The sequence below is a fragment of the Canis lupus genome, chromosome 7, assembly GCF_011100685.1.
Source record: "Canis lupus familiaris isolate Mischka breed German Shepherd chromosome 7, alternate assembly UU_Cfam_GSD_1.0, whole genome shotgun sequence".
NCBI lineage: Eukaryota > Metazoa > Chordata > Mammalia > Carnivora > Canidae > Canis > Canis lupus.
Window position 1 is genome coordinate 43157147 of NC_049228.1, and position 13692 is coordinate 43170838.

General features: G+C 59.6%; 2 protein-coding genes across 7 annotated transcripts; both read left to right on the forward strand.

Annotated features, from left to right (window-relative positions):
- The first annotated feature begins 688 nt into the window (after positions 1–688).
- On the forward strand, positions 689–4333 carry SLC39A1 (solute carrier family 39 member 1). Of its 3 annotated transcripts, XM_038543281.1 has the most exons (5): positions 739–788; positions 944–1044; positions 1266–1484; positions 1649–1779; positions 2814–4333. In XM_038543281.1, exons 3-5 carry the CDS (start codon positions 1298–1300, stop codon positions 3468–3470), a joined length of 975 nt encoding a protein of 324 aa, XP_038399209.1. In that variant the 5' UTR covers positions 739–788; positions 944–1044; positions 1266–1297; the 3' UTR covers positions 3471–4333. The 3 variants fall into 3 exon arrangements, with proteins under 3 accessions (XP_038399208.1, XP_038399210.1, XP_038399209.1); XM_038543280.1 differs by lacking the exon at positions 944–1044 and having other exon boundaries at positions 689–788; XM_038543282.1 differs by lacking the exon at positions 944–1044 and having other exon boundaries at positions 725–788; positions 1241–1484.
- Positions 4334–4812: 479 nt separating this feature from the next.
- CRTC2 (CREB regulated transcription coactivator 2) lies at positions 4813–13684 on the forward strand. 4 transcript variants are annotated; one of them, XM_038543284.1, is made up of 14 exons: positions 4813–5066; positions 7559–7660; positions 7738–7854; positions 8314–8375; positions 8969–9037; positions 9219–9322; positions 9424–9453; positions 9609–9688; positions 9772–9818; positions 9924–10174; positions 10477–10883; positions 12023–12292; positions 12705–12912; positions 13041–13684. In XM_038543284.1, the coding sequence occupies exons 1-14, from the start codon at positions 4914–4916 to the stop codon at positions 13259–13261; spliced, it is 2121 nt and encodes a 706-aa protein (XP_038399212.1). In that variant the 5' UTR covers positions 4813–4913; the 3' UTR covers positions 13262–13684. The 4 variants fall into 4 exon arrangements, with proteins under 4 accessions (XP_038399212.1, XP_038399213.1, XP_038399214.1 ...); XM_038543285.1 differs by having other exon boundaries at positions 9624–9688; XM_038543286.1 differs by having other exon boundaries at positions 9624–9688; positions 12726–12912; positions 13041–13682.
- The last annotated feature ends 8 nt before the right edge of the window (positions 13685–13692 follow it).

Here is a 13692-nt window from a genome sequence, read left to right on the forward strand (position 1 = left end):
AGTAGATTTACAGGATCGGGGGGGGGGGGGGGGGGGCTAAGATTGCCTTTGGCCTTAGTAAAGTATGAACATCCAGGCAGTTGAGCCGTAGAGGAACGTCTTCTGTTCCTGTTTGAAGGACTTGTCAATGTGCTTTGTCCTCAGTTCTGTTTCCCCATCAGAAAATGCTTTGGTGCAGGGAGGCCAGGAGAGCAGGGGGAGAGGAGCTGCAGAGTTCAAGGTGACTTTGGAGGCGGGGTAAAAGAGGGGGTCCCAGCAGTCCTGAGCTCAGGCCACTGGTTGCCGAGAAGGGATCCTTCTCAAGAGGTGCCCTCTCTGCCAGTCGGCCTCGTGTTTCTCCCTCGCTGTGAGCGCTGGCGAGCCCAGACAGGAAGAAGTCGGTCTCAGAAGGGAGGCTTTCCCTCTGGCGCCAAGATGCACAGGAGGGGCCTTACAGCCTTCCCTAGACCAGGAAGAAGAGCTCAGCAAGCCGGGCGGAAGATTTGGGAATGCGGGTGGGCCCGGGCTCTGGCCTAGCCCTCGGGCGTCCCAGCTTCCGGCCAGTCGGTCCAGTCCGACCGCCCCGCTGCACCCCAGGCCGGCAGACCCACGCCCCGCCCCCTAGCCGCCCCGCCCCCACCAGGCAGCCTACCGGTCTCGGATTGGTCTTGGGGCACGTCACTCCGGACCTGGACCCGCCCCCCCTGGGGCCGTCATTGGCCCCCGGAGGCGAGGGGGCGGGGCGCGGCGGGGCAGGGTCCCGAGTCGCGTAGGATCCCGGCGGCTGCGGCGGAGGGGCCTCTGGCGAGGTGAGTATGCGACCTCGACTATGCGGGCTGGGCGGCCGGGGGCTGGCCGAGGGCGGGAGGCGCCTGTGACCATCTGCCCGCCGCTCTCCGCTTCGGGCGCGGCGCTGGGCAGACCGGAGCGCGGACGGACCGAGCCCCACACTCGCCCTGCCCAGGTGGCCCACGAAGCGCCCCGCGACAGCTCAGCTCCGTCTGCCGCTTCCTGCGGTGGTCCCCGCCTCTCCTCTCCCGGGAGCACCCAGCTCCAGGTGGAAGGGTAATGAGTCGTCCATACCGCCCCGACGCCGGCTCCCGAAGGGGCTATTTGAAGGGGTGAAGCGTGCGGGGGCCGGGGACCGTTCCCGGTACCGGGGAGCCTGAGTCACACCGGGCTGGAGAGGGTGCAGGTCGGCAGGGTGTGGGAGCTCTCCTCGGCTGACCAGCCCTCCCCTTTGCTTGGCCCCATCTTCAAGTGGCCAATACCCCACTTTGTCTTAGGTGTGACCGTCGTTGGAGCAGCCGCAGCCACCATGGGGCCCTGGGGAGAGCCAGAGCTCCTGGTGTGGCGCCCGGAGGCGGTGGCCTCCGAACCCCCAGGGCCCGTGGGGCTGGAGGTGAAAATGGGGGCCCTGGTGCTGCTGCTGTTGCTGACGCTCCTCTGCAGTCTCGTGCCCATCTGTGTGCTGCGCCGGCCGGGGGCTGGTCCTGAAGCCTTAGGTGAGCCTCTGCTGTCCCTGCTGCCTCCCCAAGCCTGGGGTAGGGAGGGCTCTGGGGCTGAGGATGTCCACCTGAAGAAGGGAAGGTGAGAGTGACCACTGCTTGGGTTGGGCAGTGAGGCTCCAGGGGTGCGTCGCTCACGGGGTCTGTATGCTCCACTCCAGCCTCCCGCCAAAAAGCCTTGAGCCTAGTAAGCTGCTTCGCAGGGGGTGTCTTTCTGGCTACTTGTCTCCTGGACCTACTGCCTGACTACCTGGCTGCCATAGATGAGGCCTTGGCAGCCCTGCACGTGACGGTGAGCCCTTACTGGCTGCATGTGACCCTGTGTGGGTGTGTTCGATCATATACCTGTGGGACAAGTGGCACTTGCAGTGGAGGGCACTCAGCATGGGACCCTCTGAATTGGGGTTTGTAGTTATGGGGCATAACTCTTCTGGGGGTGCTTGCCCTCGCCCCCAATCCCTCTGTGACTGCTGTGCACTCTCTGGAACAGTGAGAGGAGCCTCTTCCCAGGCATGTGACCTACTCTGAGTTTCTTGTCCCAGCCTCCAAAAATCCTCTTCGCCCTCATACCACTTTTCTGAAGGGGTTAGCAACAGAGGGCCCTACAGGCTTCGGAAGGGTGGGAGGCCTGGAGTTCCTAACCACAGAGGCCATAGCCCAAGGAAGTTGGACGTGAAGGTCAAGTACCAGACAGAGGAAAGTCTCATGGGAAAAACTGAGACAATCGTGTGGAGGTGCCAGGAAGGCACCCTGTGCTCTTCCACTTCCTAAAACTGGGGAAGTAACGTGGGATGTACCTTCCGTGACTGTGACTCTGTGTAAGTCTGAACAGCCCCACGAGAGTGGGTTAGGTGGGTAACATGTGGTCCTTTGTGTGTATGTACCTTCATGTCACACTTTGTGTAACCTGCATCAGTGACTCTCGGGGGCGGGGGGGGTGTCTTGCACCTCCTCCACTGGAAGCATGTGGAAACATGTTTGGTTGTCACAACTCCTGGACAGAAGACTTTGTTCTTGCTTTTGGCATCTAATGGGCATCAGCTAGGGATGCAGTTAAACACTCTACTGAGCACAGGACAGCCCTCCAAAATGAATTATCCAACCTAAAATTTTAAATAGTGCTGAGGTTGAGAAACTGGTCTCTGTATAGTACTGTGAGTGACACTATAGTCTGTGTGATTGTGTATTATTCTGTGTTTGCGTAACTGAGTGGCCTGCGTCTATAGGGGATCCTGAGTCTGTACAACTGGGACTCTTCTAGACTGAATTTGACTCCTTTCCCATTCTTGGCCTGTCTCCTGAACTTGCTCCTCTGTCTGCCTGCAGCTCCAGTTCCCCCTACAAGAGTTTATCCTGGCAATGGGCTTCTTCCTAGTCCTGGTGATGGAGCAGATCACACTAGCTTACAAGGAGCAGTCGGGGCCACCACCTCGAGAGGAGACGAGGGCGCTGCTGGGAACGGCAAATGGTGGGCCACAGCACTGGCACGATGGGCCAGGGGTTCCACAGGCAGGTGGAGCTCCAGCAGCCCCCTCAGCCCTGCGTGCCTGCGTACTGGTCTTCTCCCTGGCCCTGCACTCGGTGTTCGAAGGATTGGCAGTGGGGCTGCAGCGAGACCGGGCTCGGGCCATGGAGCTGTGCCTGGCTTTGCTGCTCCACAAGGGTATTCTGGCAGTCAGCTTGTCCCTGCGGCTGCTGCAGAGCCATCTGCGAGCGCAGGTGGTAGCTGGTTGTGGGATCCTCTTCTCATGCATGACACCTCTGGGCATTGGGCTGGGTGCAGCTCTGGCAGAGTCTGCGGGGCCACTGCACCAGCTGGCCCAGTCTGTGCTGGAGGGCATGGCGGCTGGCACCTTTCTCTATATCACCTTCCTGGAAATCCTGCCCCAGGAGCTGGCCGCATCTGAGCAGAGGATCCTCAAGGTCATCCTGCTCCTCGCAGGCTTTGCCCTGCTCACTGGCCTACTCTTCATCCAAGTCTAAGGGCTCCAGGTGCTCTTCCCCAGGGTAAGCAGGAGCGGGGAAGGGAGGTACTGAGGATCCAAGGGTTCTCCGGGAGGTAGGGATGGAGTCTTTGGGACTACCTGACCAATGACAGGGATGTGGTAGACAAGAGCCTGGCCCCAAGGGACTGGGGATAGTCAGGTGACTAAAGATGACTAGTGATTCCTATTGGGGACGACTGCTAGAGTCCAGGGTCAGATACTACATACAGGGCCGAGCTGACACTGGGAAGGCTGCTGTGGGATGGAGGTGTAGAGAAGGCACAGCTCCAAGTCAGCAGTCCTGCGTCTAGCCCAGTTCAGCCCTCTGTCTCTTGAGGTGGAGTGGACTTCTACTACTCTTTCTTAGCTCCTAATCTATCTTCTGCTTCCTTTCTTCCAGGGAACTAGTGCCAAATGGCCTTTTCCTGCCAGTTTTGGTACCTTTTCTGGCTTCTCTATTCCTGCTCACTTCTCTATTTTTAAAGTGCCAAATAAATCCCTTCCCCTTTGTCAGAAAGCACAGTGATGGCCCTGAGCCCTACCTGAGACCTCATGGGAGGGGCCCGGCTTGCTCTTTGTTAGGGGCAGCAATGTTTGCTGAGTTGAGGCTGGCGGGGGTGGTGGCAGAGCTCCTGCGCCCTAGGAGGACGATAGGGACATGGTGCCCCGTGCCCAGGTGATAAATACTGAGCTGCCAAAACTTTTTATATCAGAGGAGCCCAAGGGGAAGGGGGGGAAGGCTCACCCCCGCTATTTTTGGGGAGGGAGGGCTGTGGATAGAGCCATGTTCTCCAGAATCTATTTTACTAACTGACCTGTTTTGGGACTTGTTACCCGAATAAAAGCAGTTTCTATACGTTTGTACAGTGCCTCGGCTCTTTCATCTTGGGCGAGGGGTGGGCACGTGGCCAGTCTGAGAGGCTTGAGTCCCAGTCGTACTATCCCTGCTCTCACGGTTTTCAGGATCCGTAGTCCCCTTCCCTGATGACCCCAAATTTCCCTCTTTTGTTCCTTCCTTCTTCCCGCCCTGTCTCCACCCCTTCCCCTTCCTCTTCCTCCCGGTCTTTCCCTCCCCTGTATCTCGCTCCCCTTCGCGCTCAGAGGCTCCAGATCAATTTTGAACTACTTTTCCCAGCTTGCCTCGCGCAGGGAGGAACCGGGGAGGGGCCAGGCTTCCAGGCCCCGGGGACCCAGGGCTACTGGGAAATGAAGTCCGCTTCCTGCTCGCGCTGCTCGCCTAGGGCCGCGCAGGGGTCACGTAAACAAACTACAGTACCCGGCGGTCCCCGCGCGCGGCAGGTCCGGGCTAGGCTGGGGCCGGGTTCGCGGTGCTCGCCGAGGCGGCGGCGGCGGCGGCGGCTGCGGCTGGAGGCGCGAGCCGGAGCCCGCGACGGGGCCGTGGCTTGTCCGGGAGGGTGGCGGGGAGGGACGCACAGGGAAGATGGCGACGGCGGGCGCGAACGGGCCCGGCTCGGCCACGGCCGCAGCTTCCAATCCGCGTAAGTTTAGCGAGAAGATCGCGCTGCAGAAGCAGCGTCAGGCCGAAGAGACGGCGGCCTTCGAGGAGGTGATGATGGACATCGGCTCCACCCGGGTGAGGGGCCGCCGGGCCGCGGGAGCCCAGAGAGCTGTCTCGGAGCTGGGGACCGGGAGGCGGGGCGGGGGCGGGCGCCGCGGCGAGGGAGGCGGAGCGGGGCCGCGGCAGTCCGGGAGACGCGGGTGGAGGGCCGCGGGGGGGGTGTGGGGGCGGCGGGCCCGGCTCCCCTGTGGACGCCCCGGGGACGTTCCTGCACTGGGGCGGGGGCATGGTCCGGGTGCCCGGCCCGGCCCCTCCGAGTCGGGGATCTCCAGCCGGTCGCTCTGCCCCGCGGGGCCACTCTCGGCACTTGCGTCCCTCCGGGAAAGGGCCCCTGAGTGGTTTGCGCCGCCGCGCTGGGTCTGCTGGGGCAGGAAGTCCCCTCCTGAGTCCCTTCCCTTTGCTTCCTTTTTCAAATATTTCTTGTGGTTTTCCGACGAGAATGAAGGTGAGGTCCATTGCTTACGGACTGTGTTTGATGTTTTCCCTGGCCGCCGCGGAGGGGAGGTGGGATTTTGAAGCTGCGAAGCGGGTAACCAGTTGGCGACAGGTTAGGTTTGCTGAGCTTTCTAGGAAGACGGCTGCTTTGTGGTCAGTTATAAGGTGCCTTGGAGGGACTTTTCTGTGTAGCGGATATTCATTCCCACATAGTTCCAGGAGGGAGGCATCCTGGCAAAGTTGGCTTTGGAACCCCTCTGGCCTTCGTTTTTTGTTTCCCGGGACTGGATGTCAGAGGGAGTGAGGGTGGGGAGTCTGCCCAGCTGGTATGCAGTCCTAATTTAGGGACACTTTACTCTCAAAACAGCAGGTGAGGATATTGCAGTGATCCCCTAGGGCAGGGAGGTAGAAGGAACTTTCGGGGAGATGGTTCAGAGCTCTCTGCTGATCTGACGGGTTGAGTCTATGGCTGTGGTTCTGCTGTATTCTTGCTTCTGTCTCCCCTGTTAGTTTTTCTTGTGTTTTTTCCCCCCCTTTTGGTCTCTAGAGACCGTGTGTCCTAGTTTGTGGGAGTCAGAACAGAGAGACGTGGGGAAACAAATGTTGCACACATACACAACTCCCTCTAAATGCCACAAGGATCATGATCTAACTGCTGACTGCTCCCTGGAGGAGCTTTTGATCATGGTGAGTGTGGAGGCAAGAAGGTAGGCAAGAAGCTCGGCTTGGGCCTCTATCCTCTGTCTGGACTGTAACTCCAGCAGAGGCATGGTGGGATTTTAGGGTTTGTGTGTGCAAAGAGAAGGGCTGGGAAAAGCTCAGAGCTGAGGCCTCTGACTTTCTAATGCCTCAGTTTGTCGAAACGCCCCCTCCACCCATCTTGCAACTGCAGGGTTACTCCTCTGCTGCACATACATGTCTAGTGGGCATACAAGGCCAGGGTGTCGGTACCCAAGGGTCTAAAGCTAGAGATAAGAGATCTGGGGCTTAGCTTGTTATCTGGCTAGGAGAGGGCTCCTTTGAGGCAGATACAGCTTAAGGTCCTCTACTGCTGAGAGGCTGGGGTTAGCACATGTATTAATAGCAATCTTGAGTGGCCCAAAGGTTTATATAGTGTCTGCTACACTCAGTGGGTTGGCCTCTTGGAACAGAAAGTTAGTTCTGATGTTGGCCTGTGCACAACACTACATGATCCCCGAAGCTCATCAGCTGCCCTGGGTCTAGTTTTTGGCTGGTTGCAGTTGTTGAGCCCCAGAAGTAGGTGTTCACCTCTCACAGAGGGACTTAAGATCTGTAGACAGACTGACGCTGTGCCGGACTGAGGGTTGTGGCTTCTCACTGCAGTGCTGGATACGTTTCCCCACTGTGGGGATCAGGCCAGGGACATGGCTCTGCCCAGGCTTAACTTGGCTATTGATCCTCCTCTCACCACCCTTCTCAAAGCTCCCCTGCCAGTTTGGGGGCTTTAGAGCTAGGTGGAAGAAAACTGCCTCCTGATTTTGGCACTGGTTTTCCAGCTAGGAGAGCCATCATTTCCTAGATGTTTTAGGGTGGTGCAGGATCTGCATAGCTTTCCTAATGCTGGCCAAGTGGCAGAGCCTAGAAGCCTGTGCCCTCCAGAGTGGGAGGGAAAGAGGCTGTTGATAACGGTTCTGTGGCATCCACCTGTGGCCTTCCCTTCATGTTCCAATTAGTCCTGGACGCATCTGGGAGGGAAAGCAGAGATGCCTAATAGGCACCCTTCCCAGGAGTTAAGTCATATGACTAGCCTGGGGGCTCCCGGCAAGCCCTCGGGGACTCTGTTCAGGCTGATGCCAACCGGGACAGGCCCTGAGCAAAGTGTCAGGCCCTGCCTGGCAGGGTAATGCCAGCCATGAGTGCTGTTGGTGGCCTGCAGAAGAGCTGGGCAGATTCCACACCCTGTCTGCCCAGCTCTGGCTTTTCTTTTGGCAGCTTTCCTAAATGCACCAACAATAGTGGCATACCCTGGGGAGAGATGGCCAGAGTGGCCAAAGAATAGTAACGGTAGTCAGAATCTTTCCTGACTTTCCCACTTGTCCTCCATGTCTCAGTTACAGGCCCAAAAATTGCGATTGGCCTACACGAGGAGCTCCCATTACGGCGGCTCTCTGCCCAACGTGAACCAGATTGGCTGTGGCCTGGCCGAGTTCCAGGTGAGTGGACAGCAGCCCAGGGGGAGCACAAGCTGTCGGGCAGCTTCCCCTGCTGACTGACCTATCTCTTTTGGCAGAGCCCCCTCCACTCGCCTCTGGACTCCTCCCGGGGCACGCGGCACCACGGGCTGGTGGAACGGGTGCAGCGAGACCCCCGAAGGATGGTGTCCCCGCTCCGCCGCCACCCCCGTCACATATCCTTCACCAAGGATTCGGGCTGTCTGCAGGGTTGGGGACGGGATTCTGCGTGAAGGGACACTGCCTGTGGGTTGGGCCCGTCGTATGCCAGCCTCCCAGGAAAGCCGCCATCCAGCCTGTGTGGCTGTGCCTCATTCTCTCTGGCTGTGTGCAGCCTGCTCTTTGCTGCCAGAGCAGGACACATGTCTCCTGCCGAAGGGGGTTTGGTCCCCCTTTCAGTCGCTGAGGTTTCACGACCTGATTCCCAAGCCCTGTCCAGTTACTCTCCCTTGTTCTTCCAACTCGGCTGGGCATGGTTCACTTTTCCATCCTTCAGCCCTATCGTTGCTACTTGAGGAAGAGGGGGGGTACTTGCTTGTAAAAATGACTCATCAGTCTCCTCCAGTATTCTCCTCTCCCCTGGTCTCTGATCCTCTGCCCCCCTCATCCTTGTCTCCTTAACTGGTGCGGCTCACGTCGACAGCTCTCCCTATAGTCCTGCCTACCTATCTCCTCCCCCGGAGTCCAGCTGGCGGAGGTCAGTGTCTAGGGCAGACAGGATCTCCTGTCTACTCTCTGACATGTCTTTGGGGGAGCTTGGGTCGGGGCTAGGCTCTCTGGGCAGGCTTGGAACAGTACCTGCTCCATAATGCAGGGCTGGGAGGGGTGAGGGCAGGTGTAGTAGGTGGGTCAGAGTCCAGTCTTGGCCATGTTGACACGGGCAGCCGAGCCTCCCAGGCCAGCCAGTGCAGGACCAATGGTAACTGTGGCTGGCTGGGGTGTGTGTGTTGCGAGGAAGAATGACTGCCTCTCAACAGAAGTGGGTGCCAACTGCACGGTTTCTGACGCTCAGATTTCCGAGTCTCTCCTATCTATGGTGTCCTCAGTGGCCAGTTGCTGGGCTCCAGGATTCCCATTCAGCTTGTCCCGACAGAGACAGGTTGAGAATATCCAGATCTCTTAGCTTGATTGTGGGAGAGGGGTCATGGGTCACAGGTAGCAGAAGAACCAGAAAGGAGGCACCGCGCTGGGTGCCCAGCCCTGTCCATCTTGGCCTGGACTGCACGGCTCTCTCCAGCCCCTTTCCTGTCTGTTTGCCTTTCTCCTCATGACCTTGTGTTTCCACCCCAGGACGATGCCCTGGGGCAACTTCCCTGCAGAGAAGGGGCAGTTGTTTCGACTACCATCTGCACTGAACAGGTGATGGCCCTGGCCTTCTCTGTGCCACGTCTCTTATCTGTGCTTTCTGGGCCCTGCTCCCTCGCCCCACCCTGTCCCAGCCCAGCCAGTGTTTTCCCCCACTGAGCAGGGCACAGGAACCGGGAAGACGGGCACAGGTGCCAGCTCATGTCCTCCACCACCCCCCACCCCCCCGCCACAGGACAAGTTCTGACTCTGCCCTTCACACCAGTGTGATGAACCCCAGCCCTCAGGACACATATCCAGGCCCTGCCCCTCCCGGCATCCTGCCCAGCCGCCGCGGAGGTAAACGGCCCTGGCCCCGGGCAGGGAGTAGCCTGAGAAGCTTTGGTTCGAAGTGGGTAGAGAAGTATGGACTGTACCCAACTCTACTGCATCCTTTGTAGGTTTTTTGGATGGTGACTTGGGCTCTAAAGGTATGTTTTTCTTGCCATTTGTGGGTCCTGATACCCAAGAACCTCTGGGCTGGTGTTGGGGGCTTCATGTCGGGCCTGGAAGCAGGGCCGGCTCCCACTCGCCTCTGCTCCCTCTCCGGTCTGACTGGCTCCTTCTCCAACCCTCTCATCGCCAGTCTTTCTCTTTCAAGTCCCTGCTGTTGAGGAGAACTTGCTAGATGACGAGCATCTGCTGAAGCCATGGGATGCTAAGAAGGTCAGTGTGATGCCCTGCCCTCTTCCTTCTGTGGGACAGGCCCCTCTCAGTCCTCCGTTCCCACATTCTTTATCTCTCCTCAGCTGTCATCCTCCTCCCGACCTCGGTCCTGTGAAGTCCCTGGAATTAAGTAGGTGCCTCTGTGAGGTTGGCCAAGGGGCTGAGGGAAACGTGGGAGGCCAGCCTCCATGCCCTTCCCCGACCACCGCCCCCATCTACGGCTCTCCTCCCGCAGCATCTTTCCATCTCCCGACCAGCCTCCCAGCGTGCCCGTCCTCCCACCTGCCATGAACACAGGCGGCTCCCTACCTGACCTCACCAATCTGCACTTTCCCCCACCACTGCCCACCCCCCTGGACCCTGAGGAGACAGCCTACCCCAGCCTGAGTGGAGGCAACAGTACCTCCAACTTGACTCACACCATGACCCACCTTGGCATCAGCGGGGGCCTGGGACTGGGCCCGGGCTCGGGCTATGAGGTGCCAGGTGAGTGGTGGTCCTGGCTGTGTGCTGTGGAGCACTGCCCGGCTGAGGGTTGAAGGGGTGTGGGTCTGGCGCACCTGGGAGCCCAGGGACCGTGCACACCAGCCCTCCCCAGCATTCTCTCAGGCAGACGTGAGGGAGGGCAGCCCCCAGGTGGGCCATGCCAAGCTCACGGTCAGGGACAGAGCAGGGAGGACATCGTGCTGCCACCTTCATAGTCTGGTCGCTGCTACCCGTTCTGGGCGGAGGAAGGCCCGGCTCCCATCGGTAACGTCGGCATCTCTGCTTTTTGTCTGTGTCTGCAGGACTTCACTCTCCTCTCAGCCATCCATCCTTGCAGTCCTCCCTGAGCAATCCCAACCTGCAGGCCTCCCTGAGCAGCCCCCAGCCCCCGCTCCAGGGCTCCCACAGCCACCCCTCCCTTCCCGCATCCTCCCTGGCCCGCCATGCACTGCCCACCGCCTCCCTGGGCCATCCCTCGCTCAGCGCCCCAGCCCTCTCCTCCTCCACATCCTCCTCCTCCACTGCCTCTCCTGTGCCGAGTGCCCCCCCTTACCCCACATCGACCCCTGGAGCCTCCCCCCGCCACCGCCGCGTGCCCCTCAGCCCCCTGAGTTTGCCCGCGGGCCCAGCTGACGCCAGAAGGTCCCAACAGCAGCTGCCCAAACAGTTTTCGCCAACAATGTCACCCACCTTGTCCTCCATCACTCAGGTATGCGTGGCTGCCTTCCGTCTATGTCCGTTGGCTTCCCCCCCGCCACGTGTTCCCTCCCACCTTCCTTTCTTCAGACACCCCCTCCTCACTTCTGTGCTCCCCTTCCATTCCTCTGTCCCTCTCACCTCCTGCCTGATGGGTACAAGCCCTGGGTAAGCTCCCCGGTTCCTGTCCCGACCCCGCCTCTTCCTAGCAGTCTCCTTGGACAGGTGGTATCCCAGCTGTGAGCCTCACATCCTCACCTGTAAAACAAGGATGCTGTTGTAAGGATCACAGGAGTCACGTACGGGACATGTTTAGGCTGTGCCCACCCAGGTGCATGCTCCCCAGATGGTAGCTGCTTCTTCTCTTCTCCCTCTTCTCCTCATGCTTCTTTTCTTTCCTTGTCTGTCTGTCTCTCATGCCTCCATCCTGTCCCATGCCCGCTCCCATTGCTGTCCTTCCACAAATTTCATAGAGTCAGGGGCTCTCGATCCTAGAGCCTCGTCTCTTCATGTTACAGATGAGGACCCTGCCCAGAGGGAAGGTTCACTGTGAGCTTACTCAGCAAGTTAGGAAGAGTTGGGAGCAGGCTGAGAACCTAGCAGGGGGCTCTTCCCCCAGTGCTGAGTTATGTGGCTCCCCACCCCCTCACCCAGCCCCCACCCCCCTGCCCTGGTCTGCACCTCTACTGCTTCCTAGGATGTGTGTTCCGGGTTCCATCCCTACGCAGGCCCCTTTCCCAGAGGAAAGGGTAAGCCCGGGCCAGCACAGCTCTGCTCCCTTGGAGCTTAGAGTGGCCTGACCTCCCTCCCTCCTGTAGGCTCTCCCTGCCACTGGCCTCAGGTTCAGTGCATGTGGACGCTTGCCTGTGGGCCCTGCTGCTGCAGGCAGTGTGACAGTGCACAGCTTTGGAGCAGTTTCCCTCTGCCGGGAACCTGGGGCCTCCTGACACTGGCCTCACTCAGTCGCTTTCATTTTGTGTTTGAGTGTCGGCACCCAGCCCCGGGGCACCCCACGGAACACCCCCCCACAGAACACCGTCATGTGTGCGCTGAGGATGGTTGCAGCTTCACAGGGTGGGAAGCCCTGACCAAGCTCCCCTGGGGGGCGTTCCTGAGGGGTAAGTATCTCCCCCTCTCCTTGCTTCTCTTTAGGGCGTCCCCCTGGATACCAGCAAACTGTCCACTGACCAGCGGCTGCCTCCATACCCATACAGCCCCCCGAGTTTGGTTCTGCCCAGCCAGGCACCCACCCCAAAGCCTCTGCAGCAGCCAGGGCTGTCTTCTCAGGCCTGTTCCATGCAGCCCTCAGGTGGGCAGCCCCCGGGCCGGCCGCCACACTATGGTACACTGTGCCCGCCTGGCTCCAGTGGGCATGGGCAGCAGTCTTACCTCCGGCCGATGAGTGACTTCAGCCTGGGAAACGTGAGTACCCAGGTCCCTGGCTTGGAAGCAGGGCAGGGGTTGGGGGAGGCTCAGAGAGGCCAGTGCAGGATCACTGGTGCACTCTGAATTGGGGAGATCCTCGCTCCCTCCAGATAACAGAGCACTGCCTACCTGAGGCTTCTCTCCTCCTGCTTTGACCCCTGCTCCTGCTCCCTCCACCCAGTGAGCTCTTTGGTGACTGCTGCTCTGCCCTGAGTTCTTCCTGGCATGTACTTGCTGTGTCGCAGGAGGCATGGTACCCATACCTACTCCGGGCCCTGTGCTCCCTTCTGTTGCTTTGCCTGTGGCCTTCTTTCTGTCTCTGCTCTTATTCCTGGAGTCCAGGAGTGGGGGTGCTTTGCAGGGCAGGCAGGGTGGCCGGGACACCCTGCTGTGAAGCTCTCTTCCTCAGGGTTTGTCTGTGCGTCCACAGCTGGAGCAGTTCAGCATGGCGAGCCCATCAACCAGCCTGGCGCTGGATCCCCCCAGCTTTTCTGAAGGGCCTGCATTTTTAGGGGGTGAGGGACCAGTGAGTAGCCTCCAGGACCCTCATGCCCTCAATCACCAGAACTTGACCCACTGTTCCCGCCATGCCTCAGGGCCCAACATCATTCTTCCAGGTGAGCGGGTGGGTGGTGACAGGGCACGGCAGGAGGCGATGATACATTTGCTGATGGGGTGGGAGATGGAGGGGTCCCAGAGGAGTTCGAGGGTCATGGGTCCTCACTCATCTCTTCTGCCTACACAGGAGAGTCCTCCCCAGGTTTCTCTAAGGAGATTGCGGCAGCCCTGGCTGGAGTGCCTGGCTTCGAGGTGTCAGCAGCGGGGCTGGGGTTGGGGCTGGGGCTGGAGGAGGAGCTGCGCATGGAGCCACTAGGCCTGGAGGGGCTCCACATGCTCAGTGACCCTTGTGCCCTATTGCCTGACCCTGCGGTGGAGGACTCATTCCGTAGTGACCGGCTGCAATGATGGGCCTCCTGGGCACCCCTCTCCGTGGCCCTGCCCCATCACTGTTCCTTTCCTCCCTTCCCCCTGGCCAGTAGACTCCACTCTGCCCCAAGATCCTCTTTCTAATGTGAATGAGGGATCCCAAGAGTGAGGAAAAGCAAAGGATTTGTCCAGGTGGCCCCTGAATTCTGCACAAGGGGTGGGCCTAGGGGAGCTCAAGGGAGGGCCTAAAGCACTTGTAACTTTGAACCGTCTGTCTGGAGGTCAGAGCCTGTTGGAGAGCAGGGGTGGAGGGGAGCCCCGGAGGCAGGGCTTGCCCAGATGCCTAGGGGTGGGCAGTGCCAGCCCCTCCTCACCACTCTTCCCGTTGCAATGGAGAGAGCCAGAGTGGATATTATTTTTTATTAAATATATTACACGTTAATAAAAAAATTATATCAAACACTTGGTGT